Below are 15,465 nucleotides of genomic sequence, written 5' to 3' on the forward strand. Positions count from 1 at the left end.
GTGCAGCGCTCCCTCAGTACTGCCCCTCCGACAGTGCAGCGCTCCCTCAGTACTGACCCTCCGACAGTGCAGCGCTCCGTCAGTACTGCCCCTCCGACAGTGCAGCGCTCCCTCAGTACTGACCCTCCGACAGTGCAGCACTCCCTCAGTACTGCCCCTCCGACAGTGCGGCGTTCCCTCAGTACTGACCCTCCGACAGTGCAGCGCTCCCTCAGTACTGCCCCTCCGACAGTGTGGCACTCCCCCAGCACTGCCCCTCTGACAGTGCAGCACTCCCTCAGTACTGCCCCTCTGACAGTGCAGCACTCCCTCAGTACTGCTCCTCTGACAGTGCGGCACTCCCCCAGCACTGCCCCTCTGACAGTGCAGCACTCCCTCAGTACTGCCCCTCCGACAGTGCAGCGCTCCCTCAGTACTGCCCCTCCGACAGTGCAGCACTCCCTCAGTACTGCCCCTCCGACAGTGCAGCACTCCCTCAGTACTGCCCCTCCGACAGTGCAGCACTCCCTCAGTACTGCCCCTCTGACAGTGCGGCACTCCCTCAGTACTGCCCCTCCGACAGTGCAGCGCTCCCTCAGTACTGCCCCTCTGACAGTGCAGCACTCCCTCAGTACTGCCCCTCCGACAGTGCAGCGCTCCCTCAGTACTGCCCCTCCGACAGTGCGGCACTCCCTCAGCACTGCCCCTCCGACAGTGCTGCGCTCCCTCAGTACTGCCCCTCCGACAGTGCAGCACTCCCTCAGTACTGTCCCTCTGACAGTGCAGCGCTCCCTCAGTACTGCCCCTCCGACAGTGCAGTGCTCCCTCAGTACTGCCCCTCCGACAGTGCAGTCCTCCCTCAGTACTGCCCCTCTGACAGTGCAGCGCTCCCTCAGTACTGCCCCTCCGACAGTGCAGCACTCCCTCAGTACTGCCCCTCCGACAGTGCAGCGCTCCCTCAGTACTGCCCCTCCGACAGTGCAGCACTCCCTCAGTACCGCCCCTCCGACAGTGCAGCGCTCCCTCAGTACTGCCCCTCCGACAGTGCAGCGCTCCCTCAGTTCTGACCCTCTCACAGTGCAGCGCTCCCTCAGTACTGCCCCTCCGACAGTGCAGCACTCCCTCAGTACTGACCCTCCGACAGTGCAGCGCTCCCTCAGTACTGACCCTCTGACAGTGCAGCGCTCCCTCAGCACTGACCCTCTCACAGTGCAGCACTCCCTCAGTACTGACCCTCCGACAGTGCAGCACTCCCTCAGTACTGCCCCTCCGACAGTGCGGCGTTCCCTCAGTACTGACCCTCTGACAGTGCAGCGCTCCCTCTGTACTGCCCCTCCGACAGTGCGGCACTCCCCCAGCACTGCCCCTCTGACAGTGCAGCACTCCCTCAGTACTGCCCATCTGACAGTGCAGCACTCCCTCAGTACTGCCCCTCCGACAGTGCAGCGCTCCCTCAGTACTGCCCCTCCGACAGTGCAGCACTCCCTCAGTACTGCCCCTCCGACAGTGCAGCACTCCCTCAGTACTGCCCCTCCGACAGTGCAGCACTCCCTCAGTACTGCCCATCTGACAGTGCGGCACTCCCTCAGTACTGCCCCTCCGACAGTGCAGCGCTCCCTCAGTACTGCCCCACTGACAGTGCAGCACTCCCTCAGTACTGCCCCTCCGACAGTGCAGCGCTCCCTCAGTACTGCCCCTCCGACAGTGCGGCGTTCCCTCAGTACTGACCCTCCGACAGTGCAGCGCTCCCTCAGTACTGCCCCTCCGACAGTGCGGCACTCCCCCAGCACTGCCCCTCTGACAGTGCAGCACTCCCTCAGTACTGCCCCTCTGACAGTGCAGCACTCCCTCAGTACTGCCCCTCTGACAGTGCGGCACTCCCCCAGCACTGCCCCTCTGACAGTGCAGCACTCCCTCAGTACTGCCCCTCTGACAGTGCAGCACTCCCTCAGTACTGTCCCTCTGACAGTGCAGCACTCCCTCAGTACTGCCCCTCCGACAGTGCAGTGCTCCCTCAGTACTGCCCCTCTGACAGTGCAGCACTCCCTCAGTACTGCCCCTCTGACAGTGCAGCACTCCCTCAGTACTGTCCCTCTGACAGAACGGCGCTCCCTCAGTACTGCCCCTCTGACAGTGCAGCACTCCCTCAGTACTGCCCCTCTGACAGTGCAGCGCTCCCTCAGTACTGCCCCTCTGACAGTGCAGCACTCCCTCAGTACTGATCCTCTGACAGTGCAGCACTCCCTCAGTACTGCCCCTCTTACAGTGCAGCACTCCCTCAGTACTGCCCCTCTGACAGTGCAGCGCTCCCTCAGTACTGCCCCTCTGACAGTGCAGCACTCCCCCAGCACTGCACTGGAGAGTCAACCTAGAATTTGTTTGTGCTCCAGTCTCTGGATGTGGGAACTGAATCCACAACCTTCTGACTCAGAGGCAGAAGTGCGACCCACTGAACCACAGCTGACAACCAGGGCTAACCTCTGGCTGCTGACTCCACTGAGAAATCCCCCAACAGCAGCCAGCGGCTTTGGGCATCTGTTTGGTCCACTACATCAATTTGATGTGCTCCAACCACCAGCTCCATCTGCAAGAGAAGTGCAGCTTGCAGCTCTGATACAATCCATGGGCATGTGTAACAGGTCAATGCAACAGGGCAAAGGTCATAACCAACAACAACAACTTGCATTTAGATAGCACCTTTATTGTAGTCGAACATCCCAAGGCGCTTCACAGGAGCGTTCTCAGACAAAACTTGTATACGGCCCTGGTCAGGCCACACTTGGAGAACTGCGCACAGTTCAGGTCTCCACACTATAAAAGGACACAGAAGCACTGGAGAAAGTGCGAAGAAGATTTACAAGGATAGTACTGGAACGGAGAGATTACAGCTAGCGGGAAAGATTGATAAGCTGGGGGCTTTTTTTCTTTAGGTGACCTGATAGAGGGCTTTAAAATTCTGAATGGGAAGGACAGGGTAGATGTGGAGAGATGTTTCCACTTGTGGGAGAATCCAAAACCAGGGGCCATAAATACAAGATAGTTACTAATAAATCCAATGGGAAATGAGGAGGAATTTCTGTACTCAGAGGCTGGTTAGGATGTGGAACTCACTACCACAGGAAGTGGTTGAGGCGAATAGCTCAGTTACTTTTAAAAGGAAACTAGAGGAGTACATGAGAGAAAAGGAAGGAGAAAGATCTGCTGAAAGGCTGAGATGAGGTGGATAGAATGGGAGGAGTCTCGTGTGGAGTATAAAGACCAGCACAGGCTAGTTGGGCCGAATGGCCAGTTTCTGTGCGGTATATTCGATGTCATTCGAGGTAATATTTGACACCAAGCCGCATAAATATATATTAGGACAGGTGACCAAAAGCTTGGTCAAAGAGGTAGGTTTTAAGGAGCATCTTAAAGGAGCATCTTAAAGGAGAGAGAGTTGGAGAGGTTTAGGGAGGGAATTCCAGAGCTTAGGGCTCAGGCAGCTGAAGGCACGGCCACCAATGATGGGGTGAAGGAAATTGGTGATGAACAAGAGGTCAGAATTGGAGGAGCGCAGAGACCTCAGATGGTTGTAGGGCTGGAGGAGATTACAGAGATAGGGAGGGGCGAGGCCATGGATGGATTTGAAAACAAGGATGAAATTTTTTTAATTGAGGCGGTACCGGACCGGGAGCCAATGTAAGTCAGCGAGCACCGGGGGTGATGGGTGAACAGGACTCGGTGCGAGGTAGGACACGGGGGCAGCAGAGTTTTGGGTGAGCTGAAGTTTACGGAGGGTGGAAGGTAGGAGGTCGGCCAGCAGAATGTTGGTATAGTCGAGTCTGGAGGTGACAAAAGCATGTGTGAGGGTTTCAGCAGCAGGTGAGCTGAGGGAGGCGATGTTACAGAGGTGGAAGTAGGCGGTCTTGGTGATGGGGAGAATATGGGGCCAGAGGCTCAGCTCGGGGTCAGCCGGGGTCACCAAGGTTGTGAACGGTCTGGTTCAGCATCAGACACTGGCGAGGGAGAGGGATGGAGTTGATGGCCAGGGAACGGAGTTTGTCGTGGGGACCGAAGACAATGTTTGCTATGGTGTCCCCCACAGGGTATGGGAATTCCCACCTCAGGTTTTTGCCATCCTTAATGGGCCGCACAAGAAATTGTGGAAAAGTGCGAAGCACGCTTAGTGTCACCTTCCTCATGTTACTAGCAAACCTCTTCCTCATTTGCAACCACGTGCAAGGGAACTGGCTGACTGCATTGACTTGGTTAGGGACCTCCTTGGAAGGATGGTCTTCAGCCCCAGATATGGCCATTGTCCTTTGGGGCACCACCTGCAGCAGGCCCTCTAACTCTTCAGCCTTGCCCACGTGTCTTCATTCTGCTGACTCCTATTTCTCCACCTTTCTGTCTCCACCACAATTCGGTGCTGTTCCCTAGCCTGAGTTCCAATCTCTGGCCAAGTGAGCGACGGCTCTCTGGCTGAGCTGTGCCTGTGCAAACTGGGGAGGAGCGAGCTCATCTGAACTTTGAGCTGGACAAGGTCCTGCATTGGGCAAATCGGGCCAGCACTCCTCCAACTTTGCTGGACTTGAACAAAATCCATTGCCTTCAACAAAATAAACCTCCCCGATGTTTGCTTTTTAAATGTGATCTACAGCTTCGCGTCTAGTCTTTGTAATTAAAGCAGGACTTGTCTCGCACTTTTCAATGAGCGCAGTGTCCCTTTTAATTAGAAACAGGAACAGGAACTGAAACTCTTACATTGGAATGAGGCTGTACTGTAAACAGGAAGCAGGTTAGTTTGAGCAACATTTTCTGAAAAATGGAAGCAGGAGGAAAGATATCTTGGTTGGAGGACGAACTCTCCTGTCCAATATGTCAGGATATCTTCAAGGACCCCGTCTCTCCCCCGTGCCAACACAACTTCTGCTGCGCTTGCTTGATGAGCTACTGGAAGCAAAAGGGAAGCTGTGAGTGCCCAGTGTGCCGAGAGACGTATTCCACCAGTGACTTAAAATGGAACCGCACACTGGCCAACATTGTGGAGTCATTCCTCAAAGAATTTACAAAAGACCAGCAGGGAGTGGCAGGTCGTGTCTGCAGTCAACACCAGGAGGTGCTGAAGCTCTTCTGCCGGGAGGACGAGGAGGTGATGTGTGTTGTTTGCCTGCACTCAAGGAAACACGAAAGCCATAAATGTCTTCCTTTGGAGGAGGCTGCTAAAGAATGCAAGGTATGCTGAGACAGACAGAGTACGATTCATTGAGAGGGAAGACAATCTGCTGCAGAGATACAAGGCAATTAAGAACGGTGATTACATACAGAGAACACGAGGCACACAGATATATCCACACAGCAGAGTTACACACTGAGGGGGGGAGGAGAGTGCCAGAGATAAAATTCCTCCTTTAAGGCGCTCCTTAAAACCTACCTCTTTGACCAAGCTTTTGGTCACCTGCCCTAATTTATCCTGATGTCAAATTTTTTGTCTTAAAGCACTCCTGTGCAGCGCCTTGGGACGTTTTACTAGGTTAAAGGTGCTATATAAATACAGGTTGTTATTGTTGATAACTGCAGGGGATTGTCTATGGGAGAGTGAAGTGTTGAGGGAACTTTTGGGGAAGTGAAAGTTTAGCAGGTCTGTTGAAAATCAATTTTTCCTGTTTTTTAAGATTAAAAATCTATTAACTGTGAGAAGTGATTAGAATAAAGCAGAATGCATCATTTTATGATGTAACAATTCAACGTTTTCCAGGGGAATAAAACATCGAATTTACAGAAACTGGTGGGTGCCGGTCTTTCTGCTTCACACGACCCTCGCCCTGACCTACTTCAGATGACCCGATCTGCATATCCTCCTAGTATGCCCCTGAACTTCACCGTCTCCAAAAATTAACCATTCATTTTGTGCCTTTAAAATTTGGATTCACTCCCCCCCTCTTCAGGTTTCATGGTTTTTTTTAGGGGGATTTTAACCGCCAATGGGATTCCGATGGGAAACGGCTGGTTTCAGTTAGTTTCTGCAGCTGTGTGAAGTTTAACCATCGTGCCCCATTAACCTGCTACCGATGGCTACCAACCGGCACTCAGGTAAGTGTGGGGAAGTCATGCTACAGCTATACAAAGAGGGTGTCGCGGGAGGGAAGGGTGGGGGGATTTCCGGGGCAGGGGAGGCCTAAACTCCTGCTCCTCTTTGCACCACAAAGGAAAGTAAAAAACTTACCTGGGGGGCCTCTCCAGCTTCCCAATCCTCTTCACACTGGCCTTCACATGGCAAGAAGGCCGTGGCAGCTGCCTCACTCATGCCACAGTTAAAATCACTGTGTCACGGCCCGATAGGAACATAGGAACAGGAGGAGGCCATTCAGCCCCTCGAGTCTGTTCCACCATTCATTGAGATCATGGCTGATCTGTGACCTAACTCCATATACCCGCCTTTGCCCCATATCCCTTAATACCTTTGGTTAATAAAAATCTATCAATCTCAGATTTAAAATTAACAATTGATCTAGCATCAGTTGCTGTTTGCGGAAGAGAGTTCCAAACTTCTCCCACCCTTTGTGTGTAGAAGTGTTTCCTAATTTCACTCCTGAAAGGTCTGGCTCTAATTTTTAGACTCTGCCCCCTAGTCCGAGAATCCCCAACCAGCGGAAATAGTCTCTCTCTATCTACCCTATCTGTTCCCCTTAATATCCTGAAAATTTCGATCAGTTCACCCCTTAACCTTCTAAATTCTAGGGAATACAACCCTAGTTTGTGTAATCTCTCCTCGTAACTTAACCCTTGAAGTCCGGGTATCATTCTGGTAAACCTACGCTGCACTCCCTCCAAGGCCAAGATATCCTTCCTAAGGTGTGGTGCCCAGAACTGCTCACAGTGCTCCAGGTGTGGTCTAACCAGGGCTTTGTACAGCTGCAGCATAACTTCTACCCCCTTGTATTCTAGCCCTCCAGATATAAAGGCCAGCATTCCATTAGACTGTTTGATTATTTTCTGTACCAGCTGTTTTGTGTTTCACCCTTTCAAACGTTACGTTGAACTCAATCATGTTATGATCGCTATTGGATCAATGTTCACGCACCATTAGGCTGTTAATTAAATCTGGCTCATTACTCAGTGCTAAATCTAATATGGCTGCCCTGTTGTTGGTTCTAGGACACAATAATTGGCCCAGAAATTCCGATCCCTACGGGTGTGTACGCGCTGTGTACCCACCCGTAGGGACATTGGAAATGCCGGTTTTTGGCATGCGCTGCGTATACGCTGGAAACCAGCATTTCCGCTCTCTCAAGAAAGCTCTTGACAGATCCTCCAGCTGTCCGGGAGAAGGGCCTCTCCGGGCGGAGAGTTCTGTTTTTTGGAGACCCTCCGCCCGCAGGAAACCCTTACAATTCTTGCGCCTAGGAAAAGCCTGCGTAAGGCCTACTTTTACCAGGATAAGAGTTGAAAAAAGTAAAATTTAAAAAATTTCACTGATTTATCATTTTAAAATACTTTTAAAAAAAGGTAAGTTTATTTTTAGTCCCGTTAAATATTTTAGTTATTTTTTTCAAAAATTTAAATTTTTGTTTAAAATAGTTAATTTATTGTCATTTCAAGTTATTTTAAAAATGTGATTTTTCTAAAAATGTATTTAAAGTTTCGCTATGTTTTTTCATTGATCTCCATTCATATATTTGACGGGTCTTCCTGTCAAGTGTATGAAGGGAGATTCCGTTCTGTGATTGGCTCCCCATGGCCCAGGTGATCCCAGGGACGCTGCGAACTACCTGCGCCCCCGGGATACGTGGGCCCTGCGCACCGGCAGATTGGAGAGGCCCAGCAGCGGAACTCTGCGCCTCCCAGGAGCCCTCGGGTAAGGGCGCAGATTTTTCCAGATTGCAGGCCTCCGCCCGCAGGAGGCTTGCGATCGGAATATCTGGGCCAATGTTGCAGAAAACTGCCCTGAACATACTCAAGAAATTCGCTGCCTTTCTGACATGAGCTCGGTTCTGCTTATCCCAGTCTATATGGAAGTTAAAATCCCCCATTGAAACCACGCTGCCTTTACTACACACTTGCCTAATCTCTGCATTAATACATTCTGCCGCTTCACAGCTGCTACCAGGGGGCCGATACACAACTTCCACTACAGTCTTAAATCATTTCCTATTTCTTAATTCTACCCATAAAGTCTCCACTGCCTGTTTATCTCTCGTTATATCCTCTCTTATCATAGAAGTAATTTCATCCTTAAACACTAATGCTACTCCCCTTCTACCAGATTCCACTACCCTTCCTGTAGACCCTATAACCTGGTACATTCAGTTTCAGTCCTGACCGTCTTGCAGCCATGTCTCAGTAATGGCCACCATGTCGTACCCTCTAAGTTGAACTTGCGCCTGCAATTCATTCAATTTGTTCCCTATACGCCGAAGACGTTATCAGACCTCGATTAGCATACAGGGTACATGAATTAGGACTCTAGTAGCTCTGGGCAGACAACAACAACAACTTGTATTTATATAGCGCACTTAACGTAATAAAACGTCCCAGGGCGCTTCGCAGGAACGATAGCAAACAAATTTTGACACCAAGCCACATAAGGAGATGTTAGGACAGGCGACCAAAAGCTGGGTCAAAGAGGTCGGTTTTAAGGAGCGTCTTAAAGGAGGAGAGAGAGACGGAGAGGTTTAGGGAGGGAATTCCAGAGCTTAGGGCCCAGGCGGCTGAAGGCACGGCCACCAATGGTGGAGCGATTATAATCAAGGATGCTCAAGAGGGCAGAATTGGAGGAGTGCAGAGATCTCGGGGGGTTTGTGGGGCTGGAGGAGATTACAGAGATAGGAAGGGCCGAGGCCATGGAGGGATTTGAAAACAAGGATGAAAATTTTAAAGATGGCTTAGCTGCCTGTCCAGAAGCGTCTGCTAATACCGGAAGTACAGTAGTTGGATCGGGAGGCTTTCCAGAGGGTCGGTAATCTCAGACATTTTAATTGCCAACCCGCCCAGTTTCCGCTGGGTGTGTAGAGTCAAAATCCCTCCCTCTGTTTTTTTCTCCACCTTTACAAGCGAATGAATGTTGGCTGTAGGTACAGCTTATTTTACAAACACACTTATATTCAAAACCATTCCTGTGTTGTTAGTTCTCTGGGGTGCGGGTCAGCTTTGGTTCATTTTCTAGGTTGGCATTGCATGACTTGGAAGCTCAAACCGAAGTTAACCATCGCCTCTTGAACTATTGTCCTTGGAACGCTCATCAGGTTTGGAAATCTGTGGCAGTGTTAACCCTTTGATTTTAAAGGCATTAGCGCCTCTATTGAAATAGCCGATGGAGGAATGTTTTGGGAATGTTAAGACTTCTCTTGCTAATATCAGCACCAATTATCTTGCAGCCTTTTATGTCCTTACAGCATTTCAAAGAGAAATTCATGAGGCACGGGCCCTGTTATGGTTTGCAGCTGCATCCTGTTGTTATGTGAAATGAATAACCTACACTCCTAGCCCTCGCCAATCTCTGCACAACAGATGAGTCCCGGCTGCTTTGCGCGTAATACCTACCCCATCCCCGTATAATTATTATTCTAACGCACTCTAAGTCATTTCTTCCACTTGTTCTGTGCTGTGACGTCATTATTAAACTGAATTTCTCAACAATTCTTCTTCCAGGCAGAGCTGAGGGTCTTGGTGAAGCCCCTAAAATCCAAGATGGAGAAATTCAGTGGAGTCAGAGATGAGTATGAGCTAACTTTAAAGCATATTAAAGTAAGTTACTAAATATTATGATCAATTGCTGCTTGCAGTCCATGCCATAAATAGAAGGGTTGCCAAACCTATTTCTTTTATAATCCCAAAACATTCTTTTTTTTCCCATTTGAGGCCAGAATTCCAAATCCGTGCCCAGTAAATGGATTGAGATAGAAGTCTTTTGTTCAGTAAGCTCGTGTGAGTTGGCAGTTTTGCTGTTTTACAGGACCCCATCTTCACTTAGTCACAAGGAGCTCACTATGTTCTTGCTCGACTAATAGTTCAAATGTCACGTACAAACCAAAGAGCAGATGTGATAAATATTAAATATATAAACACTGATTCCAGTAAAGATTGAGGAAGTGAAGATAAACATGCATAAATTATGTTGTCACAAATATGGGGACCGGTAGCATAGTGGTTATGTTACTGGACTAGTAATCCCGGGGCCTGGGCTAGTAATCCCGAGGTCTGGACTAGTAATCCCGGGGCCTGGGCTAGTAATCCCGAGGTCTGGACTAGTAATCCCGAGGCCTGGACTAGTAATCCCGAGGCCTGGACTAGTAATCCCAAGGCCTGGACTAGTAATCCCGAGGACTGGACTAGTAATCCCGAGGCCTGGACTAGTAAACCCGAGGTCTGGACTAGTAATTCCGAGGCCTGGACTAGTAATCCCGAGGCTGGACTAGTAATCCCGAGGCCTGGACTAGTAATCCCGAGACCTGGACTAGTAATCCCGAGGCCTGGACTAGTAATCCTGAGGCTTGGACTAGTAATCCCGAGACCTGGACTAGTAATCGTGAGGCCTGGACTAGTAATCCCGAAGCCTGGACTAGTAATCCTGAGGCTGGACTAGTAATCCTGGGGTCTGGACTAGTAATCCCGGGGCCTGGACTAGTAATCCCGAGGCCTGGACTAGTAATCCCGAGGTCTGGACTAGTAATCCCGAGGTCTGGACAATAATCCCGCGGTCTGGGTTAGTAATCCCGAGGCCTGGACTAGTAATCCCGGGGCCTGTACTAGTAATCCCGAGGCCTGGACTAGTAATCCCGAGGCCTGGACTAGTAATCCCGAGGATTGGACTAGTAATCCCAAGGCCTGGACTAGTAATCGCGAGGCCTGGACTAGTAATCCCGGGGCCTGGACTAGTAATCCCGAGGCCTGGACATGTAAACCCGAGGCCTGGACTAGTAATCCCGGGGCCTGTACTAGTAATCCTGAGGCCTGGACTAGTAATCCCGAGGCCTGGACTAGTAATCCCGGGGCCTGGATTAGTAATCCCGGGGCCTGGACTAGTAATCCCAAGGTCTGGACTAGTAATCCCGAGGCCTGGACTAATAATCCCGGGGCCTGGACTAGTAATCCCGAGGCCTGGACTAGTAATCCCGGGGCCTGGACTAGTAATCCCGAGGCCTGGACTCGTAATCCCGAGGCCTGGACTAGTAATCCCGGGGCCTGTACTAGTAATCCCGAGGCCTGGACTAGTAATCCCGAGGCCTGGACCAGTAATCCCGGGGCCTGGATTAGTAATCCCGGGGCCTGGAATAGTAATCCCAAGGTCTGGACTAGTAATCCCGAGGCCTGGACTAATAATCCCGGGGCCTGGACTAGTAATCCCGAGGCCTGGACTCGTAATCCTGAGGCCTGGACTAGTAATCCCGAGTCCTGGACTAGTAATCCTGAGGTCTGGGCTAGTAATCCCGAGACCTGGACTAGTAATCCCGAGGTCTGGACTAGTAATCCCGAGGCTGGATTAGTCATCCCGAGGATTGGACTAGTAATCCCGAGGCCTGGGCTAGCAATCCCGAGGCCTGGGCTAGTAATCCCGAGGATTAGACTAGTAATCCCGAAGACTGGACTAGTAATCCCACCACAGCAGCTGGGGAATTTAAATTCAGTTAATTAATAAACCTGGAATAAAAAGCTAATATCAGTAATGATGACCATGAATCCATGAAACTATTAGATTATTGTAGAAAACCCATGTGGTTCACTAATGTCCTTTAGGGAAGGAAATCTGCCGTCCTTACCCGGTCTGGCCGATATGTGACTCCAGACCCACAGGTTGACTCTTACCTGCCCTCACCACCACCTTCTCGAGGGCAATTAGGGATGGGCAATAAATGCTGGCCTTGCCAGCGACACCCACATCCTGGGAACAATATTTGATTACCGCAACTAAAAACAATTGAACACCATGAATAAATGATTTATCTGACAGAATGAATACATCATTAGAAAGATGACTTCAAAAAACAGGGGAAAAATTCGGTTGATATGCGCCTCCCGTTAGCGCCCTTAGAGGGCGCAAAGCAACTAGCGCCTGGGCGCAGCGCCGTCAACGCCTCCCACAAAATTCAGCAGGAGGTTAGTGGCGACGGTAACCGTTAGCACCCCGTGGTGCTGTGCCTCCGGCGATGATGTCATCGCCGTGCGCAGCGCCCCGCTCACGCCCCAGCCGCGATCTTCGGTGGCGCCCCCTGACTTACCGCCAGACGCTATATCTGACAGGGTCATGGGGGGGCCTACCTGCGACTGGGGCGGGGCAAACTACAGGGGAGCTGCCCGGCGGCCATTTTTGTTGCTGGCCACCTGCCAGCACCTGCCCCCGTTGTCGTCCCCGACCTCCTGTGCATTCCCCCGTGGAGTGCCGGCTGCGCTCCGTGAGCCCGGCACTTTAGTGATGGGCAATAAATGCTGGCCTTGCCTGCGACGCCCACATCCTGTGAACAATAAGGGGAAGCAGGCCTGCAATACCGCGGCGTGATGCGCTGCAGGGCGTGGCACATAGCGCCGTGATATTCACTCGTAGCACCCCAAGAGGGAGACGGGGCACTTCCAGTAGCGCCCTGCCTCCCTCTTGGGGCACTACCAGTGAATTTCGGGTGTGAGGGCACTAAAAGTAGCGCCCTGGCGAAGTTAGCGCCCCAAAGGGGGCGCAACCCAATTTTTAAGACTCATTGTCCTAATCCATTTCTTTAATCAATACTCAATAGGTTAAATAATAAATTAATTTTGTGTCAAGAGTTGAATTAAATAACTATATGAGAGCAGGCACAGAGAAAGGGTAGCTACCTCGCAGCCTTTGTTCTTCAAATCGAAGGCATCTTCTGGAGCTGGATCAAGACTTGCTCCACAACCATCTTGTTAGATGCAGGGAGGATGTTTCCCCTGGCTGGGGAGTCTAGAACCAGGGGTCACAGACTCAGAATAACGGGTCAGCCATTTAGGACTGAGATGAGGAGAAATTTCTTCACTCAGAGGGTGGTGAATCTTTGGAATTCTCTACCCCAGAGGGCTGTGGAGGCTCAGTCGTTGAGTATATTCAAGACAGAGATCCATAGATTTTTGGATATTAAGGGAATCAAGGGATATGGGGATAGTGCAGGAAAGTGGAGATGAGGTAGAAGATCAGCCATGACCTTATTGAATGGCGGAGCAGGCTCGAGGGGCCGAATGGCCGACTCCTGCTCCTATTCTTATGTTCTTATGCTCTAAAAGAAGAAAATTTCTAAGAGAAATTGTCCCTTTAGGATGTTTTCGATATTGATGACATGACACACCACTCCTCCTGCACCCTATAAAAGGCAAGCCACACGTCAGAAGGTTTCAGTCTCTTTTCACACCTAGCATCCTAGAAAAAAGATAAAGTAACGATAAGCTACTCTCTGCTAGGGCCTGAGGGGAAGACCAGATGGGCTTAAAGTCTGTGGAGTTTGCCTTCGACTCACAGAGTGAAGAAGCCCTACAAGTTTAGTAATTCTTCTTCCCCATTCTCAGCAATCCTCCACAATCTATTGGAGAAGATAAGAAGTGGACAAGGGGGCAGAGGCTCCAGCAGCAGGACTCACCTGCCAAAGTGGGAGTCATCAAAGGCCACTAAATCTAAACCGATCAGCCAGCTGTTGTTTTTCTAGACACCTTAAGGAAAACTCTTGTAATATTCTCTCAGTCGTAGGGTATCTTCAATCCTTATTACTGTGTCCAAAGCTCCATCTGCATCCATGTAACAGTGTCATTCATGATGACCTTCTTCATACAAAGATTGGTCAACAGTGGACTCCTAGATAAAGTAGTGGGGGTGAAAACCTTGGAAGACACAATGGGCTGCTGCGATGGGAGGAACTTTAGGATCATTCCAGATGGATAAGATAAGATGGGCTGAATGACCTTCGTCATCCATAATTATCTTGTGGTCTTCCTAGAGGGTTTCTGCCACTGTCCATGAAAAGAGTACAGAAACATAACCCTTTCACCTGTCTCTGGTTCTTCAGTGGGATCCCAGCTTGATGCTTGATAAGCTTATGTAGCCTCCTTTTTAACATCTAGGCTTCTTAAATGGACATTCCTTCTCTAGACGACTGTTTTATTGGTAGTGCTAAGATGACATAGGAACATAGGAATTGCTGGACAAAAAAATCCATCTAGTTCGCCTTCTACCTGGGTGTCGCATGATCCAACGATAATGGAGCTGTTGACCATTCACAGCGATCGATCTCGATCAATGAGTAATCACAGACCCAGACATGAGGCGAGGAAAACCCCCAGTGGTGGAGAGCTCTGGGAACCAGAGGCCCACAGTCACCTGTTCCTCCCGAGCTCGCTGCACTCGCCACACGTCACGTCTCAAATTATTCACATACTGTGTCCCAAAATGTGATTTTTCTGAAAGAAATCTCTCTAATTTGCATTTGAATGAATCAGCACTAACTGCTTCCACCGTCTCCCTAGGGAGCCTATTCCATAGATTGACCGCTCGCTCACTAAAAATTTGTTTCCGCGGATTAGTTTTGAATTTGCCCCCCCTCCCCACCGCCCCCCCTTCAAGTGCAGGCCGTGTCCTCTGCTTCTATAGTTCTGGACAAGGTGAAACAGCTTTTTTGTCTCGCAATTCTTATGTTTACATTATCTCGTCCCTTTAGAATCCTAAAAACAGCAATCATCTCACCTCTCAACCTTCCCTTTTCCAGTGAGAACATGCCCAGTTTACATAATCGCTCCTGGGAATCCAATCGCTCCTTCCCCTCAATCGCTCTGGTTGCTCTCTCCTGTATCCTGTCAATAGTTGCAATATCCTCTCTGTACTTCGGCGACCAGAACTGTAGACAGGATTCTCAGTGTGGAGACCAAGATCCAAGCACTGAATGTTGATCAATCCTGCCTTGTCTGGTACTCAGATTGAGCCAACTTCATCAGACCGAAAGCTGTCCGAAGGGTGAGGCGTTAGTCGTGTCTGACGTGCCTTTGTCTGTATGTGTGAGGTGAAGGCAGCAGAGGAAATGTTGAGTCGTTCAAGCTGAGAGAATCTGGACTAGTCCAGTTTAGGGGGTTGAGTTAAAGGGGTCTCCTGGACCTTGCAGGAATCGAGGAAAGGATCTGGAAACAGTGAAAGGTCTGGTCTTGTCAGTAAGGGACTGGTAGCACAGTGCTTATGTTACTGCACTAGTAATCCAGAGGTCTGGACTAATGATCCAGAGACGTGAGTTCACATTAGATCACTTGATTGTTGTAGGACTGGACAGACTAGATGCAGGAAGGATGTTCCCTATGGCCGAGGAGTCCAGAACCAGGGGTCACAGTCTAAGGATAAGGGGTAAGCCATTTAGGACTGAAATGAGGAGGAGAGTGATGAACCCAGAGAGTGATGAACCTATGGAATTCTCTACCACAGAAGGCAGTAGAGGCCAATTCATTAAATATATTCAAGAAGGAGTTAGATATATTTCTTAAGGCTAAAGGGATCAAGGGATATGGGGAGAAGGCAGGGACAGGGTACTGAAT

The 15,465-nt window shown here is 50.1% G+C and overlaps 1 protein-coding gene across 1 annotated transcript in view; it reads left to right on the top strand.

Moving 5' to 3' along the window:
- The first annotated feature begins 4,746 nt into the window (after positions 1-4,746).
- Positions 4,747-15,465, top strand: part of LOC147120824 (zinc-binding protein A33-like) — a 32,326-nt gene continuing 21,607 nt past the window's right edge. Inside the window, exons 1-2 of the mRNA XM_085979002.1 lie at positions 4,747-5,191; positions 9,607-9,702. Coding sequence (XP_085835128.1) covers positions 4,781-5,191; positions 9,607-9,702 — 507 coding nt within the window. The 5' untranslated portion in view covers positions 4,747-4,780. The remainder of the gene's footprint in view (positions 5,192-9,606; positions 9,703-15,465) is intronic.

Source organism: Somniosus microcephalus, chromosome 3, assembly GCF_052327205.1.
Source record: "Somniosus microcephalus isolate GS21.2 chromosome 3, FLI_Smic_1.0, whole genome shotgun sequence".
NCBI lineage: Eukaryota > Metazoa > Chordata > Chondrichthyes > Squaliformes > Somniosidae > Somniosus > Somniosus microcephalus.